Source organism: Sorex araneus, chromosome X (genome assembly GCF_027595985.1).
Source record: "Sorex araneus isolate mSorAra2 chromosome X, mSorAra2.pri, whole genome shotgun sequence".
Classification (NCBI taxonomy): Eukaryota; Metazoa; Chordata; class Mammalia; order Eulipotyphla; family Soricidae; genus Sorex; species Sorex araneus.
The window spans coordinates 49802872-49825333 of record NC_073313.1 but is presented as its reverse complement, the minus strand read 5'-3'; the positions used below and the strand labels follow the sequence as shown (position 1 = coordinate 49825333).

At 46.5% G+C, this 22462-nt stretch overlaps 1 protein-coding gene across 4 annotated transcripts; it reads right to left on the bottom strand.

The window, feature by feature from the left end:
* Nucleotides 1–1894: 1894 nt before the first annotated feature.
* Nucleotides 1895–22014, bottom strand: RGN (regucalcin). Of its 4 annotated transcripts, XM_055122010.1 has the most exons (10): nt 21575–22014; nt 20980–21083; nt 19981–20101; nt 18392–18411; nt 17781–17958; nt 12769–12951; nt 6613–6828; nt 5508–5639; nt 3665–3819; nt 1895–2220 (listed from the first exon to the last, which is right to left on the bottom strand). In XM_055122010.1, exons 3-10 carry the CDS (start codon nt 20054–20056, stop codon nt 2170–2172), a joined length of 1011 nt encoding a protein of 336 aa, XP_054977985.1. In that variant the 5' UTR covers nt 20057–20101; nt 20980–21083; nt 21575–22014; the 3' UTR covers nt 1895–2169. The 4 variants fall into 4 exon arrangements, with proteins under 4 accessions (XP_054977985.1, XP_054977986.1, XP_004612992.1 ...); XM_055122011.1 differs by lacking the exon at nt 20980–21083; XM_004612935.2 differs by lacking the exons at nt 18392–18411; nt 19981–20101; nt 20980–21083 and having other exon boundaries at nt 21575–22013.
* Between the last annotated feature and the right edge of the window lie 448 nt (nt 22015–22462).

Genomic DNA, 22462 nt, shown 5'->3' with positions numbered 1-22462 from the left:
TTCCTAGGTATTTTATTTTTCTTGCATTTATTGCAAATGTAATTGTTTTCTTGACGTCTCTTTTAGATAAATCATTGTTGGTGTAAAGAAACACTACTGACTTTGTGTATGTGGTACTGGGGATTGAATCTAGGACCTGCAAGGAAAGTGCTCTACTGCCAATCTGCATCCCTGGTCCACACTACTGATTTTTGTGTTTACTTTGTATCCTGCAACACTACTGAATAATTTATCAGTTCTTTTTTTGGGGGGTGGTGTTGGGGGCATACCTGATGATGCTCATGGCAACTCCTGGCTCTGCACTCAGGAATTGTTTCTGGCAGGTTGAGGCACCCTATTGGATACTGAGAATTGAATCTGGGTCAGCTGCAGGAAGGCAAGCCCCCAATTAGTAATATTATCTGTCCAGCCCCTCATTTATCAGTTCTAACAGCTTTTTGTGTGTAGTCTTTAGGGTGTTCTAAATATAGGATCATGTCATAATTTTCTTTCTAATTTGGATGCCTTTTATTTTCTTTTTCTGATCACATTTTCCAAAGCTTCTAGCACAATACTGATCAGAGGTGGCATGAATGGGGCATCCTTGCCTTGTGTTGGTCCATTTTTCAGTTGAAGCACTGTGGTGGACCATACTGTTACTCGTAGGGTTTCATGCATACAACATTCCAAAACCACACCTTCCACCAAAGTGTCCCACCTCCAATTTACTCCCCACTCTCCCCTCCTTGGTAAGCCCAGTTCTGTAAAAACAGTTCTCAGATTTTAGTTTCTTTCATTTGTTGTTAGCAGTGCATTTTCATGATTGAATTTTACTGTGGTTAAATTCTTCTATGCCTATTTGATTGAGAGTTTGTAACATAACTGGATATTGGGCTTTGTTGAGGGCTTTTTCTGCATCTATTAAGAAGACCATTCAAATCTTTCAGTCTGTTAATGTGGTGTAGAATTGATTTGCATATATTAAACCAACATTATATCCCAGGGATAATTTTTACATTCTCAGAGACTATTCCTGGCCCTGACCCTTGGCACTGCTAGGGGATCATGTGGTCCCAGGGATTCAAACCAGGGTTGGCCATAAACAAGACAAACACCTTCCCTCCTGTACAATCTCTCAGTCCTACCTCTATATATGTTATTATTCTGTTTCTGTTTCTTGATGTAGTCAGGGAAGGATGTATGTTTCTAGGAATGTATCCTTTTCCTTGAGCTATCTAACTTTCTGACATATCTTTATTGACATGTATTTATTCCTCATAGACTTTTAATGTTCTTGGGCTTCCTGGATCTGGTAATGTATTTTGTTCCTCAGATTAAAGTAGTCTCCAGCCTATATTTCTTTGAATTTGTTTTCCATCCTTTTATCTTTCCTATTTATGCAACTTAAATAATATATATATATATTATATATATATATATATTTCTGCATGGTGTATCCTGAAAGTTTCATAAGCCTTTGTCTGTTTGCTCCCCTGATGGAATGATTTTTGTGGTTTTTTTTTTTGGAGGGTCACACCTGGAGATGCACAGGGGCATGAACCAAAAAGCCAAAAAAAATCCCCCCAAGAATAAAGTAAGGGTTTACAAAGGAGAATAGGGAAAGGTATTCATCTGTTTGTGGTGTTGACTTCATTAATATATATGCATGTACACAAACGTATATATTAAACTTCATCAAATTATATACTTCAAGTGTGGGTTAATTATCACCCAATAAAGCTATTTTATTCATTAAGCTATTAGACAGTAGTTGGAACCAAGGATTTTTCTTTTGTATTCAATTTTTATCCTCCAGCAATTTTCAAGTTGCTAAAATAACAATACAAAGAATAATATGAAGGTAAGTTGCAGTGTACTTATAAAGATTATAAAGAGAAGAAAAAAGAACATAATGTCATGAACTGCTTCTATTTATTGGTTTTTAAGCATTGGGTATAATAAAATGGAACATAGAATAAAGAACAGCAATTTGCAAAGAATCAAGAGACAGTTGACAATTATACAATTCTCATACCTTTGAAAATGGTAAATAAAAGTCTAGTCTCATGTTAATCACAACATTGTTTCATTTCTTTGTAATTAGATTGAAATTTCAGAGCGAACATTTTTAAATTGCTTTCAGATAATCTCAGTAGGAATTTCTGTTTTTCAGTAAGAAAGACCTGTTATTCAACCTACATAGGCTTGGGGAGGGATCCCTTTGACTCCTAGGCCAGTTATCTGTGAAAAAAAGAAAAGAAAAAAGAAAAACTGTGATTAAAGGTCATTTCCAAGTAGTATTAAATTGTACTTTTATGATTCAGAACAATATATCTAGCCAACCACTATCCTTGTTTCATTTATTTATTTATTTATTTATTTATTTATTTATTTTGCTTTTTGGGTCACACCCAATGATGCACAGGTGTTACTCCTGGCTCTGCACTCAGGAATTTCTCCTGGCAGTGCTGGGGGACCATACAGGATGCTGGGAATCAAATCTGAGTCAGCCGTGTGCAAGGCAAACGCCCCACCAGCTGTGCTATTGCTCCAGCCCCTATCCTTGTTTTATTTTATAAAAAGATGATGTTTAGGCTGGAGAGATAGTACAGCAGGTAGGGTACTTGCTTTTCACACAGTAGACCTGAGTTCAATCTCTGGCACACCATATGGTCTCCTGAGCCCCACCAGGAGTGATCTCTGAGCACAGAGCCAGGAGTAAGCCCTGAGCACTGCAGGGAGTGCCCTTCCCAAAAAACCAAAAATGTTTACATTAATTTTAATCTCAAACGGTCTTCACTTGTTTTCTTGGAAAAAGTTAAAACCTTGAAAATATTTCTTTTTAGGAGGGCCACGCCAGACTATGCTCAGGGATTACTCCAGTCTCTGTACTCCGGATTTACACCTGGCAGTGCTCAGGGGACCATATGGAATACTGGGGATCAAACCTGGGTGGATCATGAGCAAGGTAATCATCCTACCCACTGTACTATTACTCTGGTCCCCAAAGCCTGAAAATATCTTGATGAAATCAAAAAAACCAACTGATTTTACAAACATGTTCCCAAATATTAATTTTTCAAGCCCATTATTCTATTGGTTTACAGAATTACAAAAACACTATTGAAGCAAAAAGAATTTTTCTTTGAGTTTTGCACAAAGTGGGCTAAAGAGATTGGATTGTCCTAGACTTCTTTTTCGTTTGTGATATTCTTTGGGGGCCACAAATGACAGTGCTCAGGGTTTACTCTTGGTTCTGCACGCAGGTATCATGCCTGGCTGTGCTCACAAGACAATATGGGGTGCTAGGATAGAACCCAGGTCAGCCACACACAAGGCCAGGGTCAGCCACACAACAAGGCAAGTGCCCTACTCTCCAGCGCCTGGATGGTTTTTTTTTTTTCCTGGATGGTTTTTTTTCTTTTTTTTCTTTTTGCTTTTTGGGTCACACCCAGCAATGCACAGGGGTTACTACTGGCTCTGCACTCAGGAATTATCCCTGGCACTGCTCAGGGGACCATATGGGATGCTGGGAATTGAACCCGGGTCGGCCGCGTGCAAGGCAAATGCCCTACCCGCTGTGCTATTGCCTGGACGGTTTTGTGAAGAATGAAAAAGTATGGATCACTCAGGTACTTAATGAAAGCTCTCCCACTTGATTCTCAAAATACAATGGCTACGTTACCTTAAAAATTCCACCAGCTTCCGGTTGTTTCACAAGGCTTTCAGGGGCCATTCCATCTCTGGCTGTGGTCACATACAATTCGGAGTAATCCTTCCCTCCAAAGCAGCATGACGTTGTTTTATCAACAGGCAACTTCACAGTTTGGAGTCTTTTCCCTAAATCACCACATATTTCATTAATTTACACACTTTAGAGAGGCTACCCCTTTTCCCCAGAGGAATGGGCCTACTAGTTTAGTGCTCAGAGGCTATCAGGGCTAATACCCACCAGTATCTGAGGGACCACGTGGTGCTGAAGCTTGAACTCACAGCTGGGAGCATACACTGTGAACTATCTCTCCAGCCCTTACAAATACCTTGTTTTATTATTGCTATTTTTGGGTTTTTTTGGGGTCACACCAAGCAGTCAGTGCTCAGGGGGCCATTCCTGACTCTGTGCTTTGGAGTAATCCCTGGTGGTGATTGGGTGATCATATGTAGTGTTGGGGATCAAATGGGGGGGTCAGCTGCATGCAAGGCAAGTATCACTATGGCCTCCTTTTTTTTTAATTTTTACTAGTAAATCACCGTGAGGTACAGTTACAAACTTATGAACTTTCATGTTTGGATTTGATTTATATCCCTCCACCGGTGCCCATTCTCCTCCACCAATGTTGCAAGTATCCCTCCCACCACCCCCACCCCAACCCCCACCACCCCACCCTGCTTCTTCGGCAGGGCATTCCCTTTTGTTCTCTCTCCTGTTGGATGTTGTAGTTTGCAATAGAGGTATTGAGTGGCTATAATGCTTGGTCTATAGTCTACTTTTGGTACGCAGCTGGCCTCCCTCTTTGTTTTTGTTTATTTGCTTGTTTTTTGGCCACCCCTGGCTCTATGCTCAGGAATCACTCCTGGCAGGACTTGGGAAACCATATGGGGTGCCAGAGATAGAACCTGGATTTGATGTACCACATTCAGGCAAGAGCTCTTTGGTCCTCCCTCACAAATATGGCAAATTTTACTCCTAGCAAATTTCTAACTAGCGCAATATTTTGTGACCCCCTTGTAGAGTTATAGGAAAATTCTTAAGACTGTGAGAACAGCACATATTTTAAAATGTTATTTCTTTTTATTTGGAGGTGGGTACTCCAGGGATGCTGCTAAGGGGCAGGTGCACCAGATATCAAACCTGGACCTATGACTTCCAAGGTGTGAGCTTTTCCACTTGAGCCACATCCAAGGCCCAAGCACAAGCATGTTTAATCTACTTTCTCTGAGATTTGATTGAGCAAAAAAGACACCTCTAAGCAAAATAAGTGTTAGCAATTTTGGACTATAATTTTGTTCTTTTTGTTGGGAGGTGGGAGAACGCACTGCGCAATGTTAAGGGCACATTACTCCTAGCTCTGCCCAATGGGGTCATTTCTAGTGATGCTTAGGGGACCATAGGTAGTACCTGGGAACAAATCTGGTTCAGCTATGTGCAAGGGAAGTGCCAGACAACCTGTACTATCTCTTCAGCACCATCCTTGGTCTTCCAAAATCATCCAACAACAGAGAGACAGAGAGACAGTACAGCAGGTAGGGCACTTGCTTTGCATTTTGTTGACTGACCCAGGTTCAATCACTGGCACCCCATCTAGTCCCCTGAGTTTGTCAGGGGTGATCCCTGAGAATAGAGTCAGGAGTAAACGTTGAGCACCACTGCAATGTGGCCAAAAGCACACCCTCAAAAAAACACCCCAAAATAAAAAAAAACCCAAATCCACAAAATAATCTGGCATCTCTAATTTCACTAAGACTTCAGCCCCTAGAGTCAGGTTTCTGGATACTGCAGGGATTTTTTAAGTTTTTGGTGAGTTTACCTGTCTCCGGATCTAAACGAATCACTCTTCCTCCATTATAACAGGCCACCCACAGCTTCCCCTCAATATCAATGCACATCCCATCTGGAATTTGTTCTTCTTCCTCCATCCTGTACATGCTTCTGCGGTTAGCTAGGGTTCACACACAGACACACACACAAAACAAAACCGGCAAATCAATACTGAGCATCAAACAATTACATACTGATTACAGGGGCTAGAAAGATAGTACAGCAGGTAAGGCACTTGCCTTGCATGCAGCCGACCTGACCTGGGTTTGATCCCCAGCATCCTGATCATTGCCAGGAGTGATTTCTGAATGCAGAGCCAGGAGTTACCCCTGATCATTGCTGGGTATGGCCAAATAACAAAGCAAAACAAAAAACACCTGATTATAAATACGGATTACTTGGGCTTCTCTAGAGACCAGGCTATGGGCACCAGACAGGAAATGCTTCTAACGCTTCCTAACTCCATCAAGAGACATGAACGGGCTCCCTTCCACAAAAGAATACTATCTCATGACTTGGGATAGTTTGGATAGACATGACCCTGTAAACTTTCAGAGGAGAAGAGGAATAAAGAGACTTACCCCTGGCTCCTCGCTCAGAGATCACTCCTGGCAGGGCTTGGGGTACCATATGTGGTGCAGGGATTGAACCAGGGTCAACTGCATGCAAGCAAGCGGCTTACATGCAGTACTATTGCTCCAGTTTCTGGTCTTGTGGTTTGACACCTTTCCTGAGAACTCTCAAGTACTTCCTTCTAAATTCTTGCCAATCATTCCTTCCCGGTCACTTTCCATCTATGACTCGTTTAGAGCAAACTAATAGAGTCAAACAATCAGCAACAACTTTGTAAAAATGATTTTGGCTTTTACAAAGTTTTCATTTCATGCTGTTTTCTTTTTTTTTGTTTCTTGTTTTTGGGGCCACACATGATTGTGCTCAGGACTTACTCCTGGCACTCAGGGATTACTCTGGCAGGGCTCGGGGCCATATGGGATTGAACTTGGGTCAATCATGTGCAAGGCTAATGTCTGACTTGCTGTACTGTCTCCAGCCCAACCAGCAGGATTTTTAAAAGAATGAGAAAAAGTACATACTGATCTTTCCAGTCTGCAGGTCATAGTCAAAGACATCCACAGAATAGGACAGGCTATCAATGTAGTAGAAGTTCTTGTGGTCCAGGGACCAGTCCAAGCCATTGGAGATATCCACCTGGTCAAAGTACTTTTCTACATGGTGGTCAGGAAAGAGGGAATACAGAGACCCTTGGTGACGTTCCAGAACTGCAGGGGCCGTTTCCTCAGCCATGGTGCCTACAAACCAAAAGACACTGAACTCAGTGACACAATCATTTACTTGATGAGTTATACCATCCTTGCTTATGTGTGCGGAGGGCCCATTCTAGTGATTAAATCAATGAAATAGAGTCCTAATCTGTGTCATATATATGTGTATATATATCATATACATACACATTATGTAATATAAATTATATTTAACATTTACAGCACATATTCTAATGTTATAATAGATCACATATGATGTATGATATATATAACTGTATCACTGTCACTGTCATCCCGTTGCTCATCGATTTGCTTGAGTAGGCACCAGTAACGTCTCCATTGTGAGACTTGTTACTATTTTTGGCAATCGCCACGGGTAGCTTGCCAGGCTCTACGTGTGGGCGGGATACTCTCAGTAGCTTGCCAGGCTCTCCAAGAGGGGCGGAGGAATCGAACCCGGGTCAGCCGCATGCAAGGTGGAGGAATCGAACCCGGGTCAGCCGCATGCAAGGCAAACTCACTACCCGCTGTGCTATTGCTCCAGCCCATATGTATGATATATAGTATATATTAATTATATATTGATTATGATATTATTTTTATATTTTAAGGACACTACCTTGTGTAAATAGCAAATTGACAGTATATCACAAGGTGATGCTCCAGATAAGAAGTACTACTTCTGGAGCTGGAGCAGGTAGGCCTTTCACAAGGCCAATCTGGGTTCGATTCTTGGCATCCCAAATGGTCTCCCAGAACCACCAGGAGTAATTCCTGAGCACAAAGTCAGGTGTAACCCCTGAGCATCAATGAAATGTGGCCAACAAACAAATAAACAAACAAAAGTACTACCTCTGTTTCAATCTCATTTTCTTTCACTAAGCACAATCAGGCAGCTGGTGGCAGCAGTTTACCATCTATGGTGGTGATTTCTCCTTTTTTTTCTTTTTGAGTCACAACTGGTTATTCCTGGCTTTGCACTCAGGAATCACTCCTGGCTGTGCTTGAGGGACCATATGGGATGCCAGGGATCGAATCCGGGTCGGCCATGTGCAAGGCAAACGCCCTACCCACTGTCCTATCGCTCCAGCCCAAATTCTTCATTTTATTTCATGGCCTATCCCTGTCTGAGCTCAATCCATTCTGAAGCTTGCAAGTGAGCCCCACGCTGCAGACAGAGAGCCTAGAGAAACCCGCTAGCTCAGTTTCAAAGAGCAGAAAACTCCTGAAGCTCAGAGGATGAGGGAACCCCCTGGCCATTTCCTACTCCCCTTATTTAAACATTCTCTCATGCTCTTGTCCCTGGGCAATTTCGCAGCAAAAGTAGAACAGAGTAGCCAGAAGCAGGGAAATTAGCAAACTTAGAAATCATAGGAAGAGGCCAGAGTGACAGTACAGCGAATAAGGTGCTTGCCTTGCACATGGCAGACCTGGGTTCGATCCCCTACACCATGTATGATAAGCAACAGTAGGAGTGATCCCTGAGTGCAGAAGGCCAGGAGTGAGCCCTGAGTACTCACTCCTGGCCTCCTGCACTCAGTGTGCCCATGAGGTGTGTCCCTTCCCAATAAATAAATGTAATGAAAAACCATAGTTAAGGAGGGGGTCCTCTGTATTAGGAGAAGCTGCAGGGACAAAGGGGCAGAGCCCTTTCACTTCTCTCTGTGTCTGCCCAAGCAACCCTAGAGGTGGGTGGTTTCTTCCTGAGGGCAATAAGGAGAGCACCAGGGAACAGAGAGAGCCAGGGGAGAAGAAATAGGATGTTGCTCAAGAACAACTCCCTTCCCGAAAGTTGTTTGTGAAGTCAAGGCTCATATTCTACTAGGACAGGCTGGGATGGATCTGGTGCAAATTAGCATAGCAAGGACTTGATGAAAGGAGTTAAGAGTTAGCACTTTCTTCAGGTCCCACACGTACTGCTCAGAGGTTCCAGCTGGGACAGATTCTAGACGCAATAAAGCAGGCTGGAACCTGTGGTCCTAACCTGAATATAGACTGCTCATGAAAACAAATATCTCAACATCCTCCACAGACCGTCCCATCACAAAATAACCAAAAAGGTCCAGAATACAATTCAAATTTATGTAGCAACACAAAGTATGCAAAAACCTCAACTTGGAAAGAAAAGTATCCAGCGTGGCAGAAAATGAGATGGCACAGCTATTGAAATGATTTGACCCAGACTGAAAGAAGTTCCTGAAGCACAAGAGTGATAGTATATCAGGTAGGGGACTTGCCTTGCACGTAGCTGACCTGGGCTCAATCCCCAGCGCCATATATAGTTCCCTGAGCACATTGGGAGTGATTCCTGAGTGCAGAGCAGGGAGTAAGCCCTCAGTGTCACTGGGTGTGGCCCCCGAACAATACAAAAAAATAAAAGTGCTTATAAAAATGCTCAACTGAGGGGCTGGAGTGATAGTACAACGGGTAGGGTGTTTGCCTTGCACGAGGCTGACCTGGGTTTGATTCCCAGCATCCCATATGGTCCCCCTGAGCACCGCCAGGAGTAATTCCTGAGTGCAGAGCCGGGAATAACCTCTGTGCATGGCCTGTGTGACCCAAAAATAAAAAAAAAGAAAAAAGAAAGCTCAGCTGTGGCCACAGAGATAGGACAGTGGGCAGGGGACTTGCCTTGCAAGTGGCCGAGTCTAGCACACCATATGGTTGCTAGAGCTCACCAGGAGCAATCCTTAAACACAGAGCCAGGACTAAGCACTGAGTACTGCCAGGTGTGGCAAATAGCACTGTCACTGTAGCACTGTTATCCCGTTGTTCATCAATTTGCTTGAGCGGGCACCAGTAATGTCTCCATTGTGAGACTTGTTACTGTTTTTGGCATATTGAATATGCCACGGGTAGCTTGCCAGGCTCTGCTTTGGGAGCCGGATACTGTCGGTAGCTTGCCAGGCTCTTCTAAAGGGATGAAGGAATTGAACCGGGTTGGCCACATGCAAGGCAAATGCCCTACCTGAAAATGCTTAAGTGAGCAATTTACAATACAGTCTTGAAACAAAATTCAGAAAGTATGAGTACAGGGTCCGGGATATAGCCTTAAGAGTAAGACTGAGAGTTTAATCTTCTGTTACCACTCCACATGCCGAGAATAATCCATGAGGTCTGGGAGCCCTGGTGCCACAGCAAATAGGTCTGTGATCCCTAGGAAGCCTGGAAGCAAAGTGGATGAGACCACAACTAAACGGAGTGAACACCGCCACCAGGTGTGTGTAACTCCTGGGCACTGCAGCATGACAACTATATCTGAGAACTGAAGTGTTTTTGTAAGGGGTTGGGGAATAACCAAATACAAATTTAGAACTGAGAAAATAAAATAACAAATTAAAAATGCACTGGGTAGACTTTTGGGGGATAATTTTTAGCAGATTATTCATAACAAGCATTATACAATAAATGATTTAGGACCTGCTTTTGGGGGCAGGTTTGGGTGGGGGTGAGAAAATTCAAAATAATGCTGGGGGAAGGTGTAATGGTGGTGGGTTTGGTGTTGGAATGTTGAATGTAATAAATAATTGTGAACAACTTTATAAAAATAAAATTAAGAAAGTAAAAAAAAAGTCACCAGGTGGGGCCAGAGAGATCACTCAATGGGCTGAACACTTGCTCTTCATACAGGAAGGAGGAGGCCTGGATATTCAAACCTTGGCACTGCATGGTCCCTTGAGCATTACTTGGGAGTAGCCCCTCTTCACAATTGGGTGTTACCCCCAAACCAAAAATAAAAATCACTGTATCACTATCACTGTCATCCCGTTGCTCATCACTTTGCTGGAGCAGGCACCAGTAATGTCTCCATTGTGAGACTCATTGTTACTGTTTTTGGCATATCGAATACGCCACGAGTAGCTTGCCAGGCTCTGACATGAAGGCGAGATACTCTCAATAGCTTGCCGGGTTCTCCGAAAGGGGCAGAGGAATCGAACCCGGGTCAGCAGCATGCAAGCTCCAGCCCCCCAACAAAAAAGAAATAAAAAAGACACCCCAAAATACAAAAAAGGAGGAGTAGACAATCCACAGGTAGAACTGGAGATATCAGTTTCCCTCTCTCAGGAGCAGCCACCAGGCCTCAGCAACTCAGCAAGGCAAGGAAAGAAGCAAACAGTAGCCAGCAGCTGTGTCAAGGTGACTCTTAAGGGACATTTCATCCAAGGAGCGAAAAGCGCAGGCAGAACGTTCAGATTGGAGTGTGATCTGAGAGGGCAGAGAGAAATCTGACTGTAATAGGGAAAATGAAAAGCTCATGCATGAAACCACGCTCCATCTGAGAGCCCCAGAGGAGAATGGGCCAACCTGTGAAGCCTGGCTGAGCAAGACCCCTGCTGGGGAGAAGGATGTTCACACAGCAGGTTCCTGTGAGAGGGATAGGGGGGTTGGTTTCACCAGCACCCCGCCCCCCACCTCTGTGGCTCAGAGGAAGAGAAGCCTGGGACAGGAAGTGAGTGCCCCTCTACCCACTGCTGGGCAAGAACAATGTGAAGCCCTGGTTTATGCATAATTAATGCTGGGAGTGAGCACGGAGAGGCCAGCCTGGTGGGGGCACCTTCAGGGTGCCACCTCCCAGCCCAGGCTCCACTGAGGCTAGAGAGTTTCCCCAAGTGGGCGATAACTGCCCCCTGGAGGGCAGATGCTGGATCCATTCAGAGGGGCAACTCGGGGTGCTTTGATCCCTATAAGAAGCTAAGTTTCCAGCGGGCTGCTGAGTGATTTTTTTCCTCTAAAGGGGGTGAAGGGCAAGGCAACCTGGCACTAGCACTAGAATGATTAGCAAACAGCAAGCAAACACAGAATGAAGGACACGAAGGATGTTCTATTAAAAAGCTGGTGGGGGGAGTTGGGTGGCAGTTATTCTTCACCAATAGCACTATCACAAAAAAACAACAAGTAAAGGCCATGGAAATGTTCCACATGATGAAGACACGACTACCAAATTCAGTCAATGATCTGAGGCTGGATCCTGGACTGAAAGGTCTCAAGGGCTGGGTCAGGTGTTCTGCGTTCAGGAACCAGCTATCCATCATTGGCAGCTCATGGCCTCTGGAGGCCTGTGGAGTGTCCCCCACTGATGTATACTGTACCTATATTAAACTTCCTGGACCTACTGCATGCATAGCATATGCTTCAGTCTGTTAAGCCACCGCCCCAGCCCAAAGACTGAAATTACAATTTTATCTGATCTAACTACATTCCCACTATTTCATGTCTCCAAATCATCTCCTTTTGTAGCTAACTTCCTGACCAGGCATTAAACTTCTTAAAGTTGGAAGCTATAGAGTGGCCATGTGACAATTCATCATTTTTATTTTCCTTTTAAAAAAAATTGGGGCCACATACCCAGAGATGCTCGGGTGTTACTCCTGGCTGTGCACTCAGGAATTATCCCTAGTCGTGGATGAGGGACAATATGAAATCCCAGGTCAGCTGCATGCAAGATAAGTGCCTTACCTGATGTACTATCTCTCCATCCCCCAAACATAATTTTTCTTTAAAATCTTATACTGGAGAATTTTGGGAAATAAAGGCATATGAAACACACAACTTCTTTTCAAGTAGTTTTGAAGAATAACATGCTTAATAGAGAGACAACACATGGAACCAAATGTTGACCAAAAGTATATCTAGATAAAAAGGTATACAGGTGTAGTTTTTTACCTGCTAGTTTAAAATTATTTCCAGTGTAAATATCATTCACTACATCACTTCTATTTCAAAATTTACATAAACCACAAAAGTGTGATACGAAATCAAGTCTCAGCTAGAAACAAATTGAAAAGAGTCTGTAATGTTTTGTCTTGGGATTCTTCTTCATTTAGTGCTATAACTTACAAAAGAAACGACAAAAGAAGAAACCGAGACCTATTAAGAATAACACTTCAAATGGGAGAGACTTTTCTAAGAAGTCATATCATGATTTCTTTCAAAGTTCAGTTAGTAGGTGACAAAGATAAACCATACCAGCAATGTATCTCCCAGAGGGGTCCACCTTCCCGTCATTGAATCGATTGTTTTTCTTGTCTTTATCTACAGTGGCCAGGGTGACCACTGTCTGATCTTCCCAGTTCAAAGCACAGAACTTTGTACCAATGGTGGCGACATAGCCTCCTGACTGGCGCAGGGCCACAGAGCTGACCGGGGCATCTGCAGAGACAAAAAGTAGCAGCAGTCAAGCGGCTGAGTAGCGCATGCTGGTCACCAGGTCACTTGGCATCACTTCAAAGGATGTCAGGTTTTGGGACTGGGGAGACAGCTCAAAGGGCTGGAGTGAGTGCTTTACCTCCAGAGGCCTGGGTTCAATCCCTGATACCAGATCTGGGAGTAGCTGTTGACAGTGTGGGTTTTCTCTTCCTTTTTTTTTTGTTTTCAGGCTACACCCAAATGTGCTCACGGTTTATTCCTGGCTCTGTGCTCAGGGATCACTCCTGGTGAGCTCAGGAGGCCATATGGGATTCTGGGAATCAAACCCCGGTTGGCTGCACACAAGGCAAGCATCTTACCTGCTGTACTATCTCTCCAGGCCACCCTTCTGTTGAATACTGAATGCATCATAACTGAGTGTGTCCAAGCACAAACTCTGTATGTTGTTCTGGGAATCAGGTACAGAATGGGGTATCAAACCTAACTCTTCTTCTCCATACCTCCACCTGGTGGGAGCAAGTGTAAAAGCCAGACCACAACACCCCCCATACGTTGGGGCAGGAACCAAATTAAGCTCACAAGATGGGGTTCCTAGTGAAGGGATCAAAGCAAAAGTCCCAAAGCAAATGATGCTCATTTGCCTGAACTCCAAGAAATTCAGAGACCCAAACTACCGGCTGCTGTGATATCCCACTCCTTGTCCTATACAGCATTTGCATTGTATTCGGCCCTTCTTATGTACATGTAATTGCAAATATATTAAATCCTTTTTGGAAGTAAACAATGCAAATAATAGAATTGTAGCTGCAGTGATAATACCAGCCCCTGTCTTCATTGTATTATCACTTTTTTTTGCATTTATAAAGGTTAGATTTTTCTGCATTTCATATGTTTTTACATTAGTAGCAGACTTCTTATGCCCCCTTCCATTCCCTGAGCTCTTTTTGTTGTTAGAAACAACTCTCTAGTTGTTTCTGGTGTGGGGATGATGTGGGGGTGTGGAGTTGACACACACCTGACTGCAGTGCTCACACTTTGCCTCGTGCTCCCCAGGGACTACACTTCCCTAACTTCCCTAGTTGTACTCACACATTTTGGTGTTCTGGGGGGGCTGATGGGGTGGCGGGAAGTTGCTATGGTGCTTACTAGGGGTTGCACCTCCTTAGTTGTGGCTCACACACAGCTGGCTGCGGATGTAGCCAGAAACCACTGGCAGCCCAGGGGAATCACAGAGAGCAGAGCTGCCAGGATCGTGCCCAGAGCACGTGGATTGAACACTTGACTTGCCACTGGCTTGTATTTCATTGAATTATTTCCTTTATCAGTTTTTGGTGGATCACACCCCGCAGTGCTCAGGGCTTACCCCTGACTCTGCACTCAGGGATTCCTCCTGGCATTGCTCGGATCAACTTATATGGTACCTGGGAGGGAGCAAACCAGGGTCAGCTAAAATGCCTTAACCCCTGCACTCTCTCCTTGGTCCAGGGTAGGCATTTAAAGTCACTGAGCCATTCCCTTGAACTTTTTGTTTAAAATAAAATGAACCCCCCCCCGCCCCAAGTACTGAGCAAAGAGTAGCCACTGAGTACTTCTGGGTGTAAGCCGTCCCCCCAATGTCTTCAAACACAACTAAAGCATCCCCACCACAAAGTGTGGGGGCACTGCAACCCTCCCCCATCATCATGACCAAATTAAAAAAATCAGGGGGCTGGAGCCATAGAACATAGGCCGGGAGCTTGCCTTGTATGTGGCTGACCCAGCTTCTATCCCTGGCACCCCATCTGGTCCCCTGAGCTCATCAGGAGTGATTCCTGAGCACAGAGCCATGAGTAAGCCCTGAGCATCAATGAGTGTGGCTCCAAAACCAAACAAACCCCCACCCCACAAATCAAAAATCAAAGGGGAAGGGAAAAATTATGCATAAATATGGAAAGTTGAGCGGTTAGACAAAGATGTGGCTCAGTGACAAGAGCACCTGCTTGTAGCATAGGCCAAATGTGCCACCCCTGATGCCATGAGCACGGTCCGTGAGCTCTGCTGCTCGGGACCCCTAGTGTCTCCAAGCAGAGTGTGACTTCTGGCACACCTTAGCCAGGTGTGGATGAACAGTGCCACCCCTAGCCCACAACTAAAACAAATGTGCTGGTTGGGGGTGGAGCAATAGTGCAGCAGGTAGGGCATTTTCCTTACATGTAACTGATTAGGGTTTGGTCCCCAGCCTCCCATATAGTCCCCCTGAGCACCACTAGGATTAATTCCTGACTGCAGAGCCAGGAGTGATCCCTGAGCGCTGCTGGTTGTGATTCTCCCCGGGGAAAAAAAGAACTAAAAATTAAGAAATAAAATATGTGGATACTTCAGCCAAGCATGCAACCCCCCAGCAAGTACATGTGTTAGCACCAGAGATCCACCCCCACCTCAAGCCCGCAGTGCTGACAAAATGTGGGTGCACTATTACCACGTGTGTATGCAACAAAGGGAAGGAAAAGACAGACATGTTATTCTCTTTGGGGGATTCACCCAGCTGTACTCAGGGGCTACTCCCAGTTGAGGGCTTGAGGATTACTCTCTACCTTTCTAGGGGGACCCTGAGGAACTGGGGATTAAACCCTGGCCTCCTGCATGCAAACATATGCTCAAACCTGTTGAACTCTCTCCAGCTGGGAAAGAAAAGGTCAGGGAGATAAGAAAGGGCTGGACAAATAAGACAGGAGGTCAGGGACTTGCCCTCGTGGCCGCAGAGATTTGACCCTGGTTCAGAGTTCCAGCACCACTATGGTCTCCAAGCGCTGCTGGATGTGTTCCCAAACCCAAAATTTAAAAAATAAAACAAGGGGCTGGAGTGATTATACAGTGGGTAAGGTGTTTGTTTTGCACGTGGCTGATGTGAGTTTGATCCTTGGCATCCAATAGGGTCCCCTGAGCCCACCAGGAGTGGCTGTTGTGTGTGCAGAGCAAGGAAGTCCTGAGCACTGCCAGAGTGGCCCCAAAACAACAAAAATAAAATAAAATAAATAAAAGTAAATCCTGAGTACCACAGGTCCCAGCATGGCAGGGCTTGATACACTCTGTCCCCAGCTGAGCCCTGAATCATCCTGGGCTGGTTGCCCCAGTATTACTGGGAGTGGCTCTCAGAACACTGCTTGAGAGCCCCCCCTCAAAAAAAAGAAAAAAGACATTTCCTCAGCATGTAAGCAATTCAAGATGCTGGGTGGAGATACTTCAAGTCACAAGAATTGTTCTTATCTCTCTCTTCCAAGGAATACCAGAAAGAAGATAACTCCTTTCTCTGGGGTCAGAGAATGTGAAGAAACCCATTGCTTGGGAAGTCTCAGATCCTTGAACAGAATAACATTTGGAATTCACTGTAAATCTCCATTGGCCAGTGAACAAAGAGCCCTGATTGATACTGCTTAAGCCCAAGACCTCATTTTACTTTCCAAAGAGTTGTAACTTTTCCCTTTTTATTTTTGGGGGGGGGTTGTGGCCACATATAGCTGTGCTTAGGGCTTACTTCTGGCTCTGTGCTCAGGGATCACTCTGGGTGGTGCTCAAGGGGACTTGGCTGCTTCATGTAGAAGGCAAACACCTTACCCCATTATATGATTCCTCCAGCCCTTGTAATATTAAGGCCTTGGGCTGGAGAGATAGAACAGCAGGTAAGGTGTTTGCCTTGCATACAGCTGGCCTCAATTTGAGTTCTTTTTTTTTTTGCTTTTTGGGTCACACCTGACTCTGCACAGGGGTTACTCCTGGCTCTGCACTCAGGAATTATCCCTGGCGGTGCTCAGGGGACCATATGGGATGCTGGGAATCGAACCCGGGTCGGTCACGTGCAAGGCAAATGCTCTACCCGCTGTGCTATCGCTCCAGCCCCTCAATTTGAGTTCTTGGTATTGCATTTAGTCCCATGAGTACTGCTGGGGACCCCCCCCCCTTAAATAATAAATGAAAATAGAGGCTAGTATGAGGCAGGCTGGGGTGGGGGGCTTGGTGATAGGAAACAAACACTTGTGAAAGGATGGATGTTAAAACACTGTGAGAGGGGCTGGAGCGATAGCACAGCGGGTAGGGCATCTGCCTTGCACACGGCCGACCAGGGTTCAATTCCCAGCATCCCATATGGTTCCCTGAGCACCGACGGGTAATTCCTGAGTGCAGAGCCAGGAGTGACCCCTGTGCATTTCTGGCTGTGACCCAACAAGAAAAAAAATATTGTGACACTGAAACTGAATCATTAACCACTGTGTATCTCACGGGGATTCAACATTTTTTTAAAAGAAAGGAAAAAGAAAATGAGTCTTGAATGATAGCTCAATGGCTGGAGTGCCTGTTTTGCATGGGGGAACCTAGGTTTTGATCCCTAGGTCCACCCTGGGCTCTGCCAGGAGTGATCTCTGAGTACTGTTGCCCCCTACCCCGGCCCTGCCCAGCAAAAAAAAAAGAGGAAGAAGAAAAAACAATTAAGGCCTTGACCTAACGAGACAGCTTTTGCTGTGCCGTAAGTCAGGCCCACAGCTTTCAAAGCTCCTGTCTCAAGGTCTCCTGAAAGGTCCTATAGTGCCTCCTGCTGCAAACAAAATATGGAATGTAGCTCCTCAGCCAAAGGGAAAGACATGATCAACTATGCAGTCTTGGTGTCTTGGTCAGAGTGGAAGGGCAGAGCTCGGGCACAGGGTCAAAGCCATAATAAGCCTTTGAGGCATATTCAGTAGGCTTTAACCAGAAGGTCCCCAGGACGCCAAACACCTCATGACTGCCACTGCCCAGCGAAAAAATGTTGCTGTCTGGGCAGATCTGAGCCACCTTCAACCTTCAACCTTCAACCTTACCCACGCTCATTCGCTGCACTTGCTTGCTGAGCGGATCCCATCGGCAAACCTTTTTTGCAGGAATATCCACAAAGAGCAGAGAATTAGTCGCTTCCATCCACACAGGAGATTCCCCGCACCGGCATTTCTCAGGCAGAACACACTCAATCTTAATGGAAGACATGGTCGTGTAGATCGACTGAAGGGAAGACAGACAAAATCACATGTAACCTACAGAGGAAATTCAACCAAATGCCCAGCTTCAAGCCCGGATAAGAACGAGATGGGTTATTGTTTTGGCGGGGGACGAGGAGGGTGCAGGCGTTTGGAGGTGGTGCTGGGGGGGCTACTTCTGACTTTACACTGGGGGTTGCTTGCAGTTGTGCTGTGGCAGGAGTGGGGTGCGGAGGGGACCACACAGAGCCAGGGATTGAACCCGGGTCTCCTACACACAAGGCATGTTGTCAGCCCATTGAGTTATTTCCCTGGCCCCTGGTTCTTGGTTTTTATTTTGCTTTACTAGAACTGCAAGGGCTGGAAACAGAACCAGACAAACAATGTGGCAGGAGGAGACAGGTATGAAAGAGAAGAAAGCAGACAGGCAAGACCCGGAACCTTTTCAATCAACTTACCAGTCGGTTCCTCCCCGAAGCTATTTTAGAGAGAGAAATTAAGGCTCAGGACACGAGCACACATTAGCTGCAGCTCAGCCCGCAGACGGAGCCTTTTAACCAGCAGCTCATCCCTGGGGCAGTGGCAGTCTGCGCCCTCATTGGTGCATCTGCTCCTGCATCCAACCAACCAGAGGCACTCCCCCGCTTCACCACCAGGCCAGAACCTCCCTCCTTTGCATTTCTCCTTCGTGCTTTTTTTGAGGGTGCAGGGAGGGTCACATCTGGTGGTGCTCAGGGGCTCTACCTGGCCCTGAGCAGAGAACCCCCTCCTAGTAGTGCTCACTGCTGAGCACCTTATGTGGTGCCCATTATTGAATCTGGTCACTGTCTGCAAGGCAAGTGGCTTAACCCCTGTACTATTTCTGTGGGTCTCCCTCTCCTATATTTTTTCGTTTGGGGGCCACACCTGGCAATACTTAGGGGTTACTCCTAGTGGGCTTGGGGGAGGCATCTGGGATGCCAGGGTAGGCAACAGGGAAGCACCCTACCCGGCCCTCTTCATAATTTTCCTTTGGAGGACACACCCAGTGATGCTCAGAGGCTACTCCCTTTGGGGTTGGGGGCACAGGGGCCGGTCCTGGGGCCTGTACAGTGCCAGGGTTGAAGCCAGGCCTTCTGCATGTTTTGGCACATCACACTCTGGCACATCAAACTTCCTTTTAAAAAGTATGAGTGTGTATATATGAGTATATAATTAGTATATATGAGTATATATACATATAATTTTATTATAGTTTAGGTAATAGGGTTACAAAAGTGTTGACGTCTTTGGTGTTGATCCACAGTCACTGCCCACCACCGCCATGATGCTCACCCCCATCCCTTTGGCCCTCCTGCTCCCACTTTCCTTCCTTCCTCCCCTGCCCCCATTAGCTGACTGTTATGATTTGAAGTTTCCCAGCAGCATATTTGTTCCCCTCCCCCCTCCCCGCTCCCTAATGGGTCTATATTCTAGTGTCTGAATCGAATCCAGCACTGCCATCCATTGTTAATTTCAAAGGAGGAAATGGAGGAAGGAATGTAACTGGGCACTCAGGTACTGCTTAGCTTAGCTGTGTCTTGCTCCTAGGACACACCCGTTTGGCAGCCTAACTACTCCCAGGCAGAAACCTATGCTGAACAATGGCCTGAGACTAGACTGATCAATGGGAAAACGAGCAAAAAAGAAACTCAAAAACTGTGCCACAGGGAACCATCGGGGAGGGGCTGGACAGATAGCTATAGGGGTTAAAGTGCTTGCCCTGATACGTAGCCAAACCCAGTTAGATCACCAGGCACCACTAAGAGTGACCCCTGGGTGACAAAGGAGTAAATGCTGAGCCCTTCCATTGTTTTTGTTTGGTTTTGGTCCACACTCAGTTGTGCTCCGGCCTTACTCCCGCCTCCACTCCTGGTGCTGCTTCGGGGATCTGTGGTGCTGAGAATCAAACCCAGGTTGGCCATGTGCAAGGCAAACGCTCTACCCACTGTACTATTGCTCCAGCCCTAACCCTGAGCCCTTTGTGTGTGGCCCCAGCATCCCTCTGCCCTTAAAAGAAGAAAATTACCTGGGAGAAGAAAAACAGAAACTTTCAACAGCCTCCTCTTTCTCTCACACTGTGACCAGATACTGATTAAAAACATGTCGCACCTTCCTTATCCCTGGCATCTCTCTGCTTGGCTGTGGGCCTAGAGACGGATGGGCAAAGGAATGAGGCAGAGGGTAGAGGGAGGGAAAATAACCACTGCGTTGCTATTTTCTTTCTTGCCTTTCTTTCTTTCTTTCTTTCTTTCTTTCTTTCTTTCTTTCTTTCTTTCTTTCTTTCTTTCTTTCTTTCTTTCTTTCTTTCTTTCTTTCTCTCTCTCTCTCTCTCTCTCTCTCTTTCTTTCTTTCTTTCTTTCTTTCTTTCTTTCTTTCTTTCTTCCTTTCTTCCTTCCTTCCTTTCTTTCTTCCTTTCTTTCTTTCTCCACACCAAGAGATGCTCAAGGCTTACTCCTGGCTCTTTGCTCAGGAATTACTCCTGGAAGAACTTGGGAGACCATATGGGATGCCAAGATTTGAACCCAGGTTGGCTGTGTGGAAAGCAAACGCCCTACGCACTGTGCTCAGGCTATTTCTTCCAATGAACTCCTTTTGGAAAAAGAGAGTCTGGGCAGATAGTTCAAGGGGCTGAGTGCATGAGGGCCCTGACACCTACTCTCAGGGAGTAGCCCCTGAGCACAGACAGCTGTGGCCCCCAACTCAAAAAACCCCACATCAGAAACATAAGAGGGAGCTGGAAAGATAGGATAGTTCTACAGGCAGGAGCACAAGCTTTGCCTGTAGGAGCCCCAGGTTTGATCCCCTGAACACTGTCTGGAGTAACACTCCCCACCCTGCCCCCCAGCACTATGGGGGTGTGATGTCAAAACAGAAATAATAAACGTTTGTTTGGTGGTTTTTTTTGAGCCACACCTAGCAGTGCTCAGGGTTTACTCCTGGTTCTGTGCTCAGGAACTACTCCTGGTGGTGACTGGTGGGCCATATAGGATGCTGGGGTCAGCCTCCTGCGAGAAAAATGCCCTACCCTCTGTACTATCACTCCAACCCCTGAAACTTTTTGAAGAAGAGGGTCTTGGGATTTAGGTCATTGCTGGAGTTCAGGTATCACATGAGCAAGGAATCTGACATCTAGCACATAAATAACAGAAAGAAAGAAAAAAGGAAGGAGGGAGGGAGGGAGGGAGGGAGGGAGGGAGGAAGGAAGGAAGGAAGGAAGGAAGGAAGGAAGGAAGGAAGGAAGGAAGGAAGGAAGGAAGGAAGGAAGGAAGGAAGTCTATGATTAAAAAAAAATGAGCGCTTTTTTGGGAAAAACTCAAATTAGTCTCACAACACCCTGGGCTCAAGTCAGAGCATTTGGAATCGTCATTGGTTGTTAAAAGCTGGCCAAGTCGCCAAAGCCTTGCTGCTATCACTCTCAGATAAGGCTGGGTTGCGCGAGCCTTGCGCAACAGCACTTGTGACCTCCCCACGCTCAGGGGTGCCACCCAGGGGCGGGCACTGAGCTCGCTTCCGCCCGGGCCCGTGAGCGCGCGGCCCGAGTGGTCCTGGAGCCCCGAAGGTGACCCCCGGCGTGGGGAAGAGCTGGAAGGCGACTCAGCCCCGCAGCAGCCCCGGCGTACCTGTGGCGCCTGGGGAGAAGGCTGCTCCTTTCCGCGTGGACAGCTGGAGCCTCGGGCCACAGCCAGGCCCTGGGAACCAGCCAGTGGGAAGCGCCTGTCCTTGACTCGAGGCGGTGCTGACCGGACTCCCGCAGCGCCCGGCCGGGCCGCACACGCGTCCCCGGGGGTGGGGGCAGGTGGCAATCGGCCTCCTTCTGGCGCCGCAGCTCCGGAGTCTGGGCCGAGTTTGGCGGCGATCAGCAGTCACCAGACCGTTTCCTCTCCTGGGCGGGTGCAGGGTGCGGGGTAGAGGGTGGCGGGGTGTGGAGCAAGGAGGCCGGCGCGACCCGGACGCTCACCCCTCTGGTGACAACGAGGGTAGCAAAAAGGCCAGCGAAGAAGAGCCGGGGCGGCTTAGCTTGGGCGGTGCCAAGTGCTGCCCGCAGCGCCCCGCGCAGCCTTGACCCCTTCTCTTTCTTGAGTGGCTGGAAGATTCCTGCAGAGCGCTCCTGCGGCGAGGGCGGGCGACAGAGGCTCCCAGCTCGCTGAGCCTAATCTTTGGAGTTTGGACACTTCAGTTTAACACGTTCCAAAAAGCCATAGTTAAAATGCCTAAGGGGAGGGAGGAAGGGAGGTAGACAAAAATTGCCTAACTTTAGATTGGGGGCAGGGAGTGTCTGGGTAAACCCATACTGGTTAGAGAAGAACGAAGCAGTGAAACAAATCGTTCCCTGCTGGAGAACACCTAGGTGGCTGGAGGCCAACTCTTCCAAAAACGCTGCTCCCTTCCTTCCTTCCTTCCTTCCTTCCTTCCTTCCTTCCTTCCTTCCTTCCTTCCTTCCTTCCTTCCTTCCTTCCTTCCTTCCTTCCTTCCTTCCTTCCTTCCTTCCTTCCTTCCTTCCTTCCTTC